A 16525-nucleotide genomic window follows, 5' to 3' on the forward strand; every position below is an offset into this window, starting at 1 on the left:
TATAATCATAAGTTTTATTCTAAAATCACGTCTCTACATTTTTTTGCGTTTCGTGTGTATGTATATTTATTTTAATTCGAGATCTATATAAAAAATGTTATTAAAACAATAAATAACCAGTGACACATAGATGCGACAAGGGAAAATTTAATTTGAACAAGCCAGTTTGAACGCGGAAACAAAAATAATCTAAAGACGCGCATGGCACATAGGGTATTCCCCTACCAAAATTATCGCGCACATGGTAGAGAGCCTTTGTGAATATACAGGCGCTCAGAGGCGCGCAAAATGACCGAAAGCGAGGTTTTATGCGTGTCCTGAACATGTCCTGAACCGCTCTCCGCTCTTGTTTATTATTGTTTTCGTTTTTCTTTTCTGTTTATGTATTATGTGTCTTTCTGATAAAAAAGTGTCGATCTCGAATGAGCCATGGATGATGACGATTATAAATACGTAAGATATCCAAGAGAAGCGACAATTTTTGCAGCAATTTGTGCGGTTTTATTTTGTGTACTCGGTGTTTTAGGTAAGTTTCCAAACGACCAGTAGAAAATTTAATATAAACCATACATTTTTTTATAAAATATTCAGTTTATTTTTAAAATTTCCTGCACAGTACCTAGGAAAATAATGAAAATCGGAAACGCGCGAAGAGCCATAAATCTTTACATTTTACGAGTCTCTGCAGAGACCAACAGTAAATATTATTTTGAAATTTTCAGTTCATAAAACATTGCCTAGAATATCAATCTACTTTGTATAAAACACGCACACACTTCACATCTTTTTTTGAATAGAGTAAAAAAATATTTTTGTAAATAATGTTGTTTATTCTATTTTTATACAAGCACGTTCTTGTCTTGGAAAATATCTTTTCATAGTTTTTTTTAATAAATATACAGCAAACCTAAATTATAGTTTGGTATAAAACTGCCAGACTTATTTTTAATTTTCTGAACACCCACAATTTTTTGAAAGAAATATTTTATTTCCCTAATTTATATTTTTAGAATAAAGAAAATATTTGCTTTGTATTAGGTAAATTTAAGAAATATTCTAATTTTTTTAACACATATCATTTGTAAACATTGAGCAGTCTTTCAGTATAGGCGTTTTTTATTTATTTATTTATTTTTAATACAAGCACTACTTTTTTTTAAAAAGGTCTTTATTGATCTAAAATTTACTTTTCTTGCTATTTCTTTAAATAACTTAAGTTAAGAAGTAACGACTAAGTTAACTTAAGTTAAGAAGTAAATCGACTCTTAAACCATTAACATATAAATCTGTAAAGGTGCGTTTACACGAGTGAAGTCAATTATATCAGTATTTCAGTTTCATTGTCTCAGTTTACTACGGTTTAACTTCAACTGGTGTTACGAAATACAAAATACAAAATTAATTAGAGAAGAGTATTTTCTAGCTTAAGCCCCCCGAGTACAATAATTAGCGTTACGCATTAATGCGTGTTGTTTTTTAATTATGGGTGCAACTTCTTCCAACAAAATATAAATTTAAATTCAATTGAATTGCTTCCACCCTTAATTTTTTTGTAAACTCTAGGATCTCCTATCGACTTTTTTTGTCTTTATTTTATTATTTCCCCTCCTAATAGTCTAAGAGCTGGCTACATAAAAAACCTTATCATAGTTACATGGCTAATTTTGTGTGTGAAGTATCCTTTTGTGTAGCCATTACGAATTAGTCATGTCTGCCAGCGCAATCCCGTGGCTTAAAGCGGGGGCGGCCAATCGAAAGGGTGAAATTTTGACACTAAAAATATTATAAGATACATGAGTTATAATTGCGAAAATAGCTTTTATTTATTATTAAGAATTGTTGGCAGACATTTTTCTAGTCGCTAAAATGCCGACAGACAACGCGAAAGAGGCATGATATTTTAAAAATTATTAAAAAATGAAATTTGAAGAATGAAAAAAATTATGCCATATTTGCATGCCGATTGGTGATATGTCATATTTATTTATTTATTTTAAAAGCCGTATGCAAAAGAGCAGACAAAAAGACCGTGGCTCAATCAGCTGCAGACAGTTATCAAAAGCGCGATATTACTCTAGCGCTTTATTCAGGGAACGCTGGCCGCCTCATACATTTAAGTATAGATAAATCATATAATATACGATTATATTATAAATATATTTTTTTATTATTTCAATAACGATATTTTTGTCTGCCCTTTTGCATACGGATTTTTAAATTAATTAACAATAAACATGACATTCCACCAACCGACATGCATGTATGCGATGATTTTCTTTTGTCAAAATTCTATTTTTTCCTCTTTCGCGTTGTCTGCCGGCATTTCAGCCACGAGAAAAATATCTTTTAACAATTGTATACGTTTCCTAATAATAAATAAAAGCTATTTGGCAATTATAACTCGTGTACCTTATAGTATTTTTAGTGTCAAAATTTCACCCTTTCGATTGGCCGCCCCCGCTGGCAGACATGACTATTTCACAATGGCTACACAAAAAGATACTTTACACAAAAAATTAGCCATGTAACAATGATAAGGTTTTTTATGTAGTCAGCTTTAAACTTTACCGCACGCCACTGGCAAAATAAGGATGATACGCTGATTGATTTTTGTATTTTAGGTAATTTTGTGACTGTTTTGGCACTAATCAAATGTCCGAAACTTCGAAACCATGCCACTACGGCTTTTGTGCTGTCTCTGTGCATATCCGATCTGCTGTTTTGCACGATAAATTTGCCCCTAACGGCCGCAAGATACATTTACGAGAAATGGATTCTAGGAGACGCCCTTTGTCAGCTTTTCCCCGTTTTCTTTTATGGGAACGTTGCCGTGTCAGTCTTGAACATGGTCGCCATCACATTAAATAGGTACTTTTACCACCGTACATAACTTTTACCATACATCCTTTTTCTTTTTGTAATCCAACTTTATATTTCTATATCGTTTCCGATATATCGGATGACGCGCACAAACGATAAAATATGTTTATTTATATTTACTCGCAAGTTTAATCGTGTTGCCTGTCCAATATGAACGTCAGTTTAATGTTACTCAGGCATATGTTTCTGGATACAGTTACCTATAAACGCTATAACTCTGTCTATCATAATCAAGTCAAGTACTATTTTCTTTTAACTGCCTTTCGAGAATGATATTTTTCATATTTATAAATTGAACTTACGTACATAAGTTGGATCACTAGAGTTCTTTCGGTGAATATGCCATATACGATCGAAAAAAAAGTATCGCAGTAGGCTAATTTCTTTTGTCGATTTTTATCGAAAACAAGAATTTCTCAGTGATAGAGAATTTATTTTCAACTCCATTGTTGAGCTTTGTATTGTGCCATTGAAAAAATCCTAATGAAAAATAACTAGAGCGCTGAGAAATAAGGCTTCATTAATATGACTTCTGACCCTATTTATGAGACTTTATTTATATAAAAAAAGATAATAACGTAAGAACTATGCGCGGGCTCGAGCCGTTAGGTGCAATAAATTTATTTCAGAGCGGTTACTATACGCTATTTATAAATAGGCCGGAATCAAATGCTTATGAAAAATCACTTGCACGAAAATATTTAAGGGCATTGGCCCTTATGCATTCGGATTAAATTGACGTGGCGATCGAACAACACAGGCGTTATGTTATATCCGTCTACCGTACTGACTAAAACAGATTTTCCAGTTTTGAGCAGCCCAAAAAAAACTTTCATCGGTTGGCTCTTTCATCTGGGACAAAATAAATCTCTCTAATTATTCTTCGTTCTTTCAGCTACTTATTTAGCTGTCAAGAGACTTATTAATGGATAAGGCAGTGCCTGTATCGCCTTTCAACTATTTTTATTCCCAACTATGGAGTTAAATTTAATTAAACCAACCCGATCAATCTCATCTCGAATTATGCTTTAGTTTTACTAGTCAGAAACACATCATGCTAAGCTTGTCGAATTAACTTTGTTTTGTTTTAAACTGAATAAAAATGATGAACATAGCCGTTAGAGAAGGGTAACTGGGTCTGTAGGCAAAACTTTAGCCATCGAAAATTGCTTAGAAACGAAAGTTCACAAAATCGAATTTCTCTTAAAACCAAAGTTATTGAACATTTTATTGTTTACATATTCTAAAAGCTAATAACATTTCTTAAAAATTCTGAAAATCTTAATTATTAAAATGCCTAAAAAAACATCCAAAAATGACCAGTTTTTTTCGACTTTCTTCCATACATTAGCTACTCATAAAAATGACTATTTTGTCCATATTAGCAATTTTGATAAAACTACTGTTAATAATGTCTAAATCAGTGATGGCGAACCTGTGACACGCGAGCTTATTTTTGGTAACACGCATCTTCAAAGATAATAAATTTGATAATTAAAATTTTTATGTCTCATAACGGCCAAAGTTGTTATTAATTAATAATATTATTACTTTTTACTGTTTATTTAGTATTTGCTTTTATGATGTGTGACACGCCACAAAAATTATGTTTCGATTTTTCAAAATTTTGGCACCTAGCTCAAAAGGTTTGCCATCACTGATAAAAAAACTTCTCGGTTTTTCGCCACTAGAAGAAAATCTACAAAATATAATTTTTTGTGAACGCCGCTGCGTTGATCGGAGGCCAATTTTGTCAGTGATATTTTTCTTATAAAACATAATATTATATGCCTATCGGACAAAAAAGCAACGTTTCAGGATGTATGTCTTCTCCCGTCGTCGCGTCGGTAACAAACAAAAACGCAAATAACAAGGAAAAGCTATTTAAAATATCTAAATAAAACTATTCAAGAACACTTTAGTTTTTTTAGCAGATACGTCTACTACCGTTGAGTTTGTTAAAATTAATTAATTTTCTGGACCATGGACAATTTTTTCATTTTTTTTTCTTATATTCATAATAATATGTCAAAAAGAACATAATTAAAAGACTTTCTATGAATTTCATTTTGATTTCAATTCATGCTTTATTAATCTTGTAAAAACTCCACATCGAATTAGATAGTTTTATCTTGTTTTTAACTGAAAAAAATGATATAAAATTTTTCCTACAAGTTGTTCTTCAATTAGTCAAGATCATAGGCCATGTGTCAAAAGTTAAATAGTTAAGTGAATCATATATCTAAACCGAGAAGAACAACATGTTAGTGGCTTTAACTCTGTGTGAATCATTTTGATATAAGATATTTTAATAAAGCCTGTTATTTTTTCGGATAAATAATGCGTGAGAAATTGACTAATATTACAAATTAAATCCAAGACAATAATTGTCAAAGTACGTGCAATTATTGGTCATACAATGTATTTATTTTTGTGTGTTTTAATAATGAAACATCATTACTTGGACAGGTTCATAAAAGCTTTTGTTAGGCTCTGTTCTGAGCTTTATAGCTGTTTTAATTGATCACAACGTAGACATTGCTGTTTGTAGCAAGGAAAAATAGTTACATTGGTCTTGCATTATGCACCTAAAGATCGTTAGATCAACTAAAATTACCCTTCTAACCGACATGTGACCGACTTAAAAGATTTACAGCCGCTTATTTGTTTATCTTAGGTACGTTTTGATCTCGTGCTACGAATACTACAGCAAACTATACTCGAAAATATCCATATGTATGCAGCTGCTTTGTACCTGGGGCATAGCCTTCCTGATAATGGTAAGCCATTTTCTTTTATTTGCCTTATTCGATCCATCGATCTATTATAGGGGATGGATGCAGTTAGTTCACCCCAAGTTTGTTTGTCATCGGTCGCGATGTTTTCAATAGGAGGGAGCTTTAATTCCTTCGGTTGATCCTTACGCTCGTATGGCTCTCTAATTTCATACCATTTGATACGAAACAGCTTTATATACCGTGTGTTCAAGGTGACGGTATCTATACAGCGTGTTTCAAAAAAATGTGCTATCTCTCGTGGGAAGATTTCCCTCGTAAAAATAAGATTTATTTTTTCAAATCAACATAGGTCCGATTCTGCTTTGTAGTTTAAGGGGGTTAAAGTCTTCATTTTATTCAATTTTTTATAATTCTCTTTCGAGTGCTTTTAGCGATTAGAATGAAATTTTGAGGATGAAAGTTACTAATAGTGCGACATATTTTAGTGCTAAAAAAGTCAATATATTCATCAGGGACGTGTATATGGGTTATCACTGGAATCTCTGCTTTTTAAAAAAAATATGTGCGCCACTGACTTTTCTTTCTCTTAGCAAAATTAAATATACCGCTACCGCTAAATGCTGATTAAAAGTTGTCTCTTGATATTTTGTCGATTTTGGTCTCCTGGATCATATAAAAGCAATTTAATTAATTTGCGTTATTCCAACTAGTGTAATAGCAACCTTTTTTTTAATATCATTAATTACCCAAGATGTTAAACACTCACTGATTCTTCATAAAAAAAATATGAAAAAAGGTTCCTGTAAACATAGGTCCGGAAATGCATAGCTTTAAAGTTACATTTACATGTTAAAACTTTTAAATAACATTGTTACACACTGTTACATTAGTGTGTTATAAATTTTAATAAAATTTAATATTAGATTAAATTATTTTTATTTTTATTTTAATATTATTAATTTTGATTAATAAAATTGCGTTTATCTCATCAAGGAAATCGAAATGGACAAAATATGATCCAACTTTTATTCGTTATAAAAAGGCCTACACAATTTTCCAAACAAAAGGAAGAAAAGTTAGTGAAGCAAATGTTATTTTTAGAAAAATATTCCAGTGATAACCCAGATGCACGTCCCTGGTAAATCTGTCGACACTATTGTAACATTAAAATCTGCAGCATTTATAGTAACTTTTACCCGCGAAATTTCATTCGAATCGCTAAAAGCACTTGGAGGAAAATTATAATAAATGGAAAATAAATAAAGGATTTAACCACCTGTAACTGCGATACAAAACAGAATCGGATCTTATTTTTACGTGAGGAATCTACCTACGAGAGATGGAACATGTTTTTTGAAACGCCCTGTATAACATAAATATATCAATAATCAGATGGCCATTTTTCACGAAATATTATTTAGAAACAAGGGTTTATAAAATTTCGCAAAACCAAAGTGATTGAGCCTTCGGTTGTTTACATATTCTAGAAGTACATTCAATTTTCTACAAATACTGTAAATTTCAATTTTTTATGACCTTTTCTAGAATTTTTGTCAGAGCCTCAAAGAAATAACATGTTTATTATTTTTCCAAGAACCAGGAAAATCTGAAGAAATAGTGAAATCTGGTCAACTTTTAATTTTTTTCCTTGTATATACTCATCAATTTTGGTAAAATAAATATTATTTGCATTAAAAGGCGTAGATTTCAAAGATATACATAAACCATTGTGGCCTTACGAGTGACACCTTATTTTTTATGGAACACTCATTTTTATTCACGGGGTTGAAAATTATGGAATTACTAATATCGCTATTAAAAGATAAGGGTTGATGGTAAAAGGATGAAAACCTAAGGTTGTATGTATTTTTAATGCCATATCACAAAAAAGAAATTAAAATTAAAAATTTTGTCCAAAAAATATAAAAAAAGTTGAGGTGGACCACCCTTATCATTTAAGCGTATAAAAAATAGATATCAACCGATTGAATAGAATCTCAGACCTACTGATACATATAAAATTTCATCAAAATAGTAATTTAAAATAAGTAATATACAGGGTGGTCCGAACTGTATTCCGGAAACTTCGGCAGCATATTCTGCAGATAAAAATAAGTAAAAAAATTTGTATAAATGTATGTCCTAAAATGCTTAGTTTCGGAGATACAGGGTGTAGAAGTTGCATTTTTATTTTAATTTTTTCCAAATAATTTCTGGAGTAACATCAATATTTTGATGAAAATTGGCGTCTGGGACTTTTTTGGCATGAGAATTTTTGATTTTGATGTCAATATGACTCCTACTTGTAGAGGGCGCCACCTACATATTTGTTAACTGGTAGAGAGTAAGAGAAGGGTAAGAGTAAGGGCTCGAACACTGTGCTCGAACACACTGACGACCAGGTCGCACCGGCCTGGCCGCAGCTACCTCTAAAACCATTAAATCAAATGATATAGCGCACACTAACGTCCTGGCCGTCCGTTGGTCGTTGCGACCAGAAGACTGCACGGAAATGTTATTATTTTCTGCCGCTTGTTGCCGGTTTTCTTCCAAATTAATAATTTTTCAGATGAAATCCCTCAAATTCAAGGCACAATATGTTATTTTCTATAAGGTATAATGTGTTAGTGTAGTGTTTGCACACGTGCAGAAAATCCAAAGAAATAGTATACAGTCTGGATCAAAGGTAAACTTAAATCTAATCCTTTTTTTTATCAAGGGTCGATTCTAGTAAAAACTCAAAACATTTTTATATGACATACCTACTCTATATATGGTTGGTATGATACCTGTTATTATACCTTTGAGTTTCGATGTTAAAAAATAAAAATAATAATATTTAAAGTTTCTCTACAACCACTTGTTTTTTTTATTAAATTAGTTTTTTTAGTTGTATTGTAGTCATGTACAAGGAGGACAACTGTATTTTAAATATTATATTTAATTTAACGTTTTTCAAACAGGGTTCATTAGACTATATTTCTACTAGGTACATTATTTTGAAAAAAAATTTAAGAAAGTAACTTAAACATTCATAAAAATAGAAGTAATTACTGTTGTAGATTCTTCGTTATATTGTAAACATTGAAAGAACTGAAAGCTAAACTTTCTATCTGATTATATTTAGAGCCAGTCTCTGACGATCTTTTTTTACGATGGCCCTAATATGTTTACTTCTAAAGTCGATAAGGGCGCCATATCAGTAGAAAAAAGAAACAGAATATCTCCCTTTTTGTCGGTCGCGCGTACACAATGCTTTTTGTTTGTTGTGAATAGCAACTTCGCTTTTTAGTTAACTCGGATATTTTAATTCGTTCATCTGGCCGCAGCTAAAAACGCAATGCATCCGGCCAGCCTACGGACGGCCAGGTCGTTGCGACCTGGTCGTCAGTGAGTTCGAGCCCTATGAGTAAGAGTAATAACTTTTCGTCCGTACCTGTATAAAACTACTGAGTAAAAAAATATACATTTACGACGTTTTTTACGTGAAAAAGGTCTCTTGGAAAAAATCGCTACGAGTAATGATTTTCGAGATATTTGGAATCGAAATTATCAATACCTGTCATCATTGACATAAATTAAACATGTTAACTAAACAGTTATTAGACTAAAATCATAAATTTGAAACGTTTTTGTGCCAAAAGTTCAATAGAAACTGTTTTATCATCATTTTTTGCAGAAAAATTTATCATTAATTAAAAAAAAATTAAAATTTCCCAAATTTATTATTTCAGTGACAGTTAACACACATGTAGGTGGCACCCTCTATTAGTAGTTAGAGTCATATTGACATCAAAATCAAATTTCTCATGTCAAAAAACTCCCAGACAGCAATTTTCATCCAAATATTGACGTCACTTCAGAAATTATTTGGAAAAAATCGAAATAAAAATGAAACTTCTACACCCTGTATCTCCGAAACTAAGCATTTTAGGACATATATTTATACGAACTTTTTTACTTATTTTAATGTGTAGAATATGCTGCCGAAGTTTCCGGAATACAGTTCGGACCACCCTGTATTTACTTTATTTGTGTGCGTTCTAATTTAAATAATTAAACTGGTATCACAATTATTTTAATATTTTTTAAATTGTTATAAGTTATTTTTAAACTTTTAGTTGCCGCCTCTACTAGGAATTTGGGGTCAGCTGGGTTTGGATCCTTCCACTTTTTCTTGCACCATCCTAGAAAAAGACGGAAAGTCTCCGAAGAAAGTAATTTTTTTGATTGGATTTGCCCTTCCCTGCATCATCATTATTTTGGCTTACTCCTGTATCTACTGCAGCGTAAGAAGCTCCAAAATCAAACTCAGGTCCCACCAGTAAGTGTAATTCAGAGTGTAGGTCGATTAAATATCTAATTAGTTTACTAAACAATTCTTTATGCCATAAAAGACTACTTTACTTATTTGGAGAAGTACTATATTATCGCTTCTATTAATACAAGCCCACCCAAATAGCTTATGCTTTTAATATGAAATATAATAGTAGCAAGAGAGCCCAGGATGCTAATGGTGATTTACTTGACCGTCATGGGGACCTACTGTATCGTGAAAAGTAGATGCTGAAAAAAAGGTTATAGATAGAGATGAGCAAAAATCGCAAACTGCGAGTCAATCAAAGCGATTTTAAAATTGCAATCGCAACCCGCGATTGGCTCTCATAGAAAACTGCGATTACGATTTTTTCATGATTTTTTCTATTTGCGAGTTTCAATTTAGGCAACCAGTATTACTATATCTGCGATTGTTAGGATATGCGATATTGTTGCGAATGTAATTTTGTGGTCTATTGAAACATTTTATAGAACTGCGATTGAATTTTTTCTCTGATATTATTCATTTATAGAGAAGGTATTATTTTCGAGTGCCACGATCATAATATACCGGGTGTTTGTCCAGATGTGGTTCACCCCTATAACTTTTTTATTTTTTCTGATAAAAAAACGAGATTTGGTATGTTAATATATGACATAAGTTAGGATTGATTGACGTATTCAATTGTTTTTGGCCACTTCCTGTTTCACCGGAAATGACTACAACTTTTGAGTTTTAAATGGCATCCTCCGTATTTTTTTACTTTATTTGATAGAATGTCATGGTTGTGTTAAAAACACTAATTTTTAATCAAGATGCCTTGGAAAAATAGATTTGATTGTCTATTGTTTTTGCGTCTTCTCCTGGCCAGTTAAAAGATGCCCAAATCGTATTTTTAATCATATCTCAATTTTTTCAAATGTAAAGAGGGCGGCTCATTGGTATATTTAGAAAAAGCATTTTTTACGAATAATTTGGTTTGGTAAATATTAAAATCGCAATCACAGTTTCAATTGCTGTTGGAGAATCGCAGTTTTACTCAGCTCTATTATATGATGTATGCTCATTTACTAGCGGGGGGAGGCGTCGAACACGCGAAGACTTGTCTGTGCAAACCGCCGAAATCTATGCCCAGAAGCGCAAACTTTTTAACTGTCTTCCGAGTTGCAGTTCCAAAATTTCTTCGCACTTGCTGCCAACGCGTTACGTTTTATCTGCAACGTTCTGTCGACGCAAGCAAATCGTATGATAAATCGTTGCGTCTGGACTGCGCTTTATGTTATTCTGCCGCGTTTGTGTAAATCCCAAAATCTCCGCTTAGGCTCCCCTACTATATTTTATAATTAATTTAATTTTCGCATCATAATTATTTTCGTTATTTCTTTCAGGCCTATGACAGACGCACGGACATCTCGAAGAGAGAAAGATGACAGCAGATTAACGAAGCTGATGGCGCTCATTTTCCTATGTTTCTTGTTCTGTTTTTTGCCTTTAATGTTAGTAAACGTATTCGACGACAGTATTCAGTACCCTGTATTCCACGTACTAGCCTCAGTACTAGCTTGGGCTTCTAGCGTTATAAATCCCTTCATTTACGCCGCCAGTAACAGGCAGTACCGATCTGCCTACAAAAAGTTACTCGGGATGGTAAGATCCAGTGTGGATTTTTCCGAATCTAAACATTCAAACAATTCGATGAGATCCAGACAGGATAAAAATCAGAGCGTGAGTTACAGACCCAAAGACAGCAGCAGCAATGCAGATGTGTAACAAAATCAAATGAATATGCCTGAATAGTTCTTGTTTTATCGGTGACTGACACGACTTGTGCCATACATACAAATCGTTTATTTAGTTTTTAAGTGTCCTTACGAAAGATATTAGACGAGTTCGATTTTTTTTTGTAGCGTGCTTAATTATTCTAAGTCAAATAAATTAGTTTTGATAATTTAACATTCCTGCGTTGACCAAAAAGAAAGATAAGAAACATGTATAATCAAGACTGAATTAATAATAGTGAAATGTTTGCCAAAAAAGTAGATACACATCTCTACTAACTAAACCAAAAAACATTAAGATGATGCTTACTATATTATGCCAAATATTATTCGTATTCTTGTACATATTTTTTTTATATCTGAATTAAAAAAAAACAATTAATAGTAGAAATATAGTTTTATTTTACACCCATCTTATATAATCATTGTGAAGTAATATTAAGTGATCTATCTAGTTTAAGGGTTTTTTAAACCCAGAACCTTAAAAAATGAGACATTAGAAAAAAATTGTCTTAGATGACTCCACCGAGATATAATATTGAAGAAATTCAATATTTTGTATATAAATAATATAAAAAATATTTTATATAAATACTATAAAATTAAAACGTGTTATGCCCAAGTGTGGTTGAATTTATAAATTGATATCTCACTGTTCAAACAGATCGAAATTAATTTGCAAGGAGGGGGTTATAATCTTCAGACAATCCAACCAATTTCAGACTTTCGTTCCAAAGCCTTTTGGCATCCTCCTCGTTGAGCGCAGCTTTTGCTGGTGTCTTCACCGCACATTCTGAATAGTACAGGCCAGATTCGTTGGCACATTTCTCATCTACGGAACAGTAGATGGAAGTTTGAGCACCTTGTTCTGGCGTTTTGATAGTCCAGCTAAACAGTCCAAACAAAAGACGGATGGGAGTGGAAAGATGACGGCCTAGTTCAGTCTTAATCACTCCAGGATGAAGCGAGTAAACATTGATATTGTTGACATTTGATTCTGAAAAAAAAATGTTTGAATTTTTTCAGCAACGTTTTGTCGATGCAAAAACATCATACGATAAGTCGTTGTGTGTGGAAAGCGCTTTACCAATATTCTCTACCTTTTAATTTACGATCGAGTTCCTTTGTGAACAGTACATTGGCAAGCTTGCTCTGGCAGTACGCCGCTGTTGAGCTGTAGGATTTGTTCTCAAAATTCAAGTCATCAAAATCGATTTTGCCCCCTAGAAAAAAAAACCAAAATATATAGGGAATGCGCAGAACCGCTTCACCTTTCGACGTAGTTTTACATAAATAACTTAATAAGCTTTTAATTATTCACAGATACAGGAAGCAATTAAAAACAATTACTTTCGTGTGCCATAGATGAAACGGTCACAATTCTGGCCGATTCGCTTTGCTTGACTTTCGGCAACAGCAGCAACGTGAGGAGGAAGTGGCCCAAATGATTTGTTCCAAATTGTGTTTCGAACCCGTCTTCCGTTTTCCCTTCAGGACACATCATGACACCTGCGTTGTTCACCAAAAGGTCAATTTTAGCCTCTTTTTCTATGATCCTTTGCGCGCAACTTCGTACAGACTTCAGGCTATTCAAGTCGAGCTTTTCAATCACAATTTCTCCAAGATTCTCTTTGTCCTTGCAGGAGACCTTGATATCTTCAGCTGTCTCCTTGGCCTTGTCTTCATTTCTACATGCCATTATAACTTTAGCACCTATAGATATAGTATGTAAAAATGGCATATATATATATATATATATATATATATATATATATATATATATATATATATATATATATATATATATATATATATATATATATATATATATATATATATATATATATATATATATATATATATTATAACTTTATATATATAGATATAGTATGTATATATATATATATATATATATATATAAGTTTGAATATTTGAATATTGAATTGAATATTTTATTTGATAGCAAATTTGTAGAAAAGTTTTTTGTTAAAAGTTGCGAATATATTTTGGGGTCTTACCTCTTTGAAAAAAATCTCTGGCGGTTACTTTACCAATGCCAGTGTTACAACCGGTAATTACTGCGGTTTTGCCATCTAATCTTGCAACAGAAGTGCATACTGCATTACAGAAACCCATGGTGTGTGTCGAGTTGACGGTTTTTACCAACGAAGGTGATGCGAAGAACTCACAGGAAGAACTGAATTTACCGCTATGTCGTATACGCCGTATTTTTGTTGCAGCGTGAATCTCGAGAAACTCGTTTAAAATCGGTTGTTTCCGTTTCTATTATTATTATTATTATTGATTTAAAAGTATTAACGACAATGGTAAATTATTGGAATTTATCAAAACTATGACAATACTACTTGCTAACTTCTCTTATTAGATATGCCACCTGTAGACACCCTTATTGATTATATGACATACAAGGTCGCCTATTTATTAATTAAATTATAATGTCTGCTACCTTGAACTTAGAATCTAAAGTTGATTCATGATAGAATTAGATTTCAGAAAACATTCTACGAATAATGTTTTTTATCAGGTGCAACAAAATAGTTGAAAAATATTTTCATTTTGCTTCGTCATGGTGATTATGTATTACAATTTTTTTAGATTAACTCTTATAAAATAAATTATCTCTCTATCTTAGCATTAACTTAGGCTCATATTGTCTTTTGTGTGTTTTTTTTAATTCTTGTTGAAAGTGATTTAACACAGTTTCATCGTGTTAAGAAAATCATTTAAATTGGTTGTAATTCCATATTAAAGGCCTTCAAAATATTTTTTATACAGATTCATGATTTATAAATAGACCTTCATTTCTCAAAAAGCACATTATTTTTGAATGCCATTGGATTATTTAAAACATATTACCTTATTTCATATTTGCTCATTATATTGTTGTTACATTCTTTATTTTCATAGAAACAGAAATTTAGGACAAAACAATCGAAAACGTAGGTTGAGAATCAAGGAAAATGTAATTTATTCTTACTTATATTTTTTACATTTTTTGTTCCTACACTACTTACAGGCCTTAGGTAAAAATACCGTATGATCGAAAAAAAAACGGCGGCGAAAAAATGAAGATCGCTGTCATTTTATATGGGAAAGGTCATCGATCGTCATTTCCCAGCCAACTAGACGCCGTTTTTTTTTCGATCATACGGTAGATTTCTAAATACACATCCATGTTTTCCTGTTTCAAATCTTGGTTTCAAATAACCTTATACAGCCAAAAAAACTATGTTAACTCTAATGGAAAACATAAGTAGTAGTTTGGTAGTAGTATTACCAGAGGCAAGCATGAGGCAAGTACGTATATACGGCCAGTGTATGCGGCATGCGCATATTTTTATTTTGCATGACAATTTGACGTCACATGTATCGTTGGTTGCCTACAACTCACTAAAAAAGACATCCAAAATCGATTTTATAAGTAAAAAAAAATGTAAAAAAACAAAAGATTCACAACCAAAATATGCAAAGAAAGGTTAAGCAAAGCAACCAAAACTCCTTCGTGCAACTTTGTGTCGATAGACAGTCAATTTTTATTCGCAAGAGCCTCGACCATCGACTACTATCAAATTTTCGCCACTGAACGTCAAACTCTGGTCAAACTCAGTCAAACTCACAGAACACACTAGTCAAACTGCAGTGGGATTCTGTAAGCTCCGTAGCAAGAAATTTCTTGTTTAGCCTATGCTATTTGTATACGAATGATGAGTCACTAGACAGGAGAAATGTTTACAGAATCGGGCCTCTGTCATGCAAAATAAAATTATGGGCGGCATGCGGCGCGGTCAGCGCGACGAGCGGCTAATTCACAAGATGCATTCCATTTCCTATTGGTCGAGATATTTTGAGGTTAGGGTTAGGGTACTGTTTATTGTTTGATCAACGGTTTGGTTTTGTTAATTTTTAAATACTAACTGTGAATACTAATCTGACGCTCTCTCCGCTTTGTTTACGGTTTGAATGAAGGTAAAAATTTCACTACTTACTTTATATTTTTTAATTTGTTCATAGAATTATTATTTTCAGTTTCTGGTGATATTCCATAGTGTTTAAAATGGGAGTGATGTGTTTTGAGTGTGAAAAAAACTTTTCCACTCAATTTAATTTAAACAAACATTTCAAAAATGTCCATGTCCGAATCAAAAGAAGTTTATTGTGTAACTAAGAAAAGAAATGTGTCTTGTTGCGATTTAATGTGTAATGTGTGTAATATATGCTACCATACATATTCTTGTACATGTAACGACTTTATTACCGGTAGCTCAATATGTAAGCATATTCATTACATTGAAATGAAATATTACGGTTTAAAACAAAACACAGAAGCTAACAATAAGCAGGAAAACGTTGACTTAGTTAAGTGCTCTCAAAATAAAATGGATGCCTTAAAAGAAAGGATTTCAAGGAAAATAGCTCTAATAAATGGTAAGTTTGATATGAATAAAAATGGATTTGAAGAAACCAAGATGTTTCAAATTGAGAATCACTTGGATGTTATAAATAAATTATTAGACTTGTCTTCTGATATTCCGACTACCTCATTTATTCCCATTAACACACAATCTGAGCCAGCCAATAAAAAAATAACTAAGCAAAAAAATTTCTATTCAACACAAAGAAAAAAGAAAATCCGAAAAGCCAGTGTAAAAAAACCAAACGATACTGAAATAATGGATATAAACAGCGATTTAAAAAGTGGTTTTTCAGGTTTATATGTTTCACATTCGGATTCTGAAGATCATAGTTATTTTAAGAATTAATAAAAAATTATAATATTGTTTTAGTATATT

General features: G+C 32.2%; 2 protein-coding genes across 3 annotated transcripts; one reads left to right on the forward strand and one right to left on the reverse strand.

The window, feature by feature from the left end:
- The first annotated feature begins 250 nt into the window (after positions 1-250).
- On the forward strand, positions 251-12098 carry LOC115882224 (protein trapped in endoderm-1). The gene is made up of 5 exons (XM_030900139.1): positions 251-526; positions 2622-2868; positions 5558-5660; positions 9740-9942; positions 11325-12098. Exons 1-5 carry the CDS (start codon positions 430-432, stop codon positions 11704-11706), a joined length of 1032 nt encoding a protein of 343 aa, XP_030755999.1. The 5' UTR covers positions 251-429; the 3' UTR covers positions 11707-12098.
- LOC115882225 (retinol dehydrogenase 13-like) lies at positions 12099-15336 on the reverse strand. 2 transcript variants are annotated; one of them, XM_030900141.1, is made up of 5 exons: positions 15193-15336; positions 13733-13997; positions 13065-13427; positions 12815-12937; positions 12099-12711 (listed from the first exon to the last, which is right to left on the reverse strand). In XM_030900141.1, exons 2-5 carry the CDS (start codon positions 13848-13850, stop codon positions 12386-12388), a joined length of 930 nt encoding a protein of 309 aa, XP_030756001.1. In that variant the 5' UTR covers positions 13851-13997; positions 15193-15336; the 3' UTR covers positions 12099-12385. The 2 variants fall into 2 exon arrangements, with proteins under 2 accessions (XP_030756001.1, XP_030756000.1); XM_030900140.1 differs by having other exon boundaries at positions 13733-14109.
- Positions 15337-16525: the final 1189 nt, after the last annotated feature.

The sequence above is a fragment of the Sitophilus oryzae genome, unplaced genomic scaffold, assembly GCF_002938485.1.
Source record: "Sitophilus oryzae breed Bouriz unplaced genomic scaffold, Soryzae_2.0 scaffold_177_pilon_pilon, whole genome shotgun sequence".
Classification (NCBI taxonomy): domain Eukaryota; kingdom Metazoa; phylum Arthropoda; class Insecta; order Coleoptera; family Curculionidae; genus Sitophilus; species Sitophilus oryzae.

What these genes read in the sequence shown, in the direction of transcription:
- LOC115882225 (XM_030900141.1), bottom strand. Translation starts at nt 13,850, where the DNA reads ATGGGTTTCTGTAATGCAGTATGCACTTCTGTTGCAAGATTAGATGGC. An exon ending in CAGAGATTTTTTTCAAAGAG is followed by an intron (nt 13,428 to 13,732) that starts GTAAGACCCCAA and finishes CTATATCTATAG; the next exon opens with GTGCTAAAGTTATAATGGCA. An exon ending in ACTCGATCGTAAATTAAAAG is followed by an intron (nt 12,712 to 12,814) that starts GTAGAGAATATT and finishes TTTTTTTTTCAG; the next exon opens with AATCAAATGTCAACAATATC.
- LOC115882224 (XM_030900139.1), top strand. Translation starts at nt 430, where the DNA reads ATGGATGATGACGATTATAAATACGTAAGATATCCAAGAGAAGCGACA. An exon ending in GCATAGCCTTCCTGATAATG is followed by an intron (nt 5,661 to 9,739) that starts GTAAGCCATTTT and finishes TTAAACTTTTAG; the next exon opens with TTGCCGCCTCTACTAGGAAT. An exon ending in ATCAAACTCAGGTCCCACCA is followed by an intron (nt 9,943 to 11,324) that starts GTAAGTGTAATT and finishes TATTTCTTTCAG; the next exon opens with GCCTATGACAGACGCACGGA.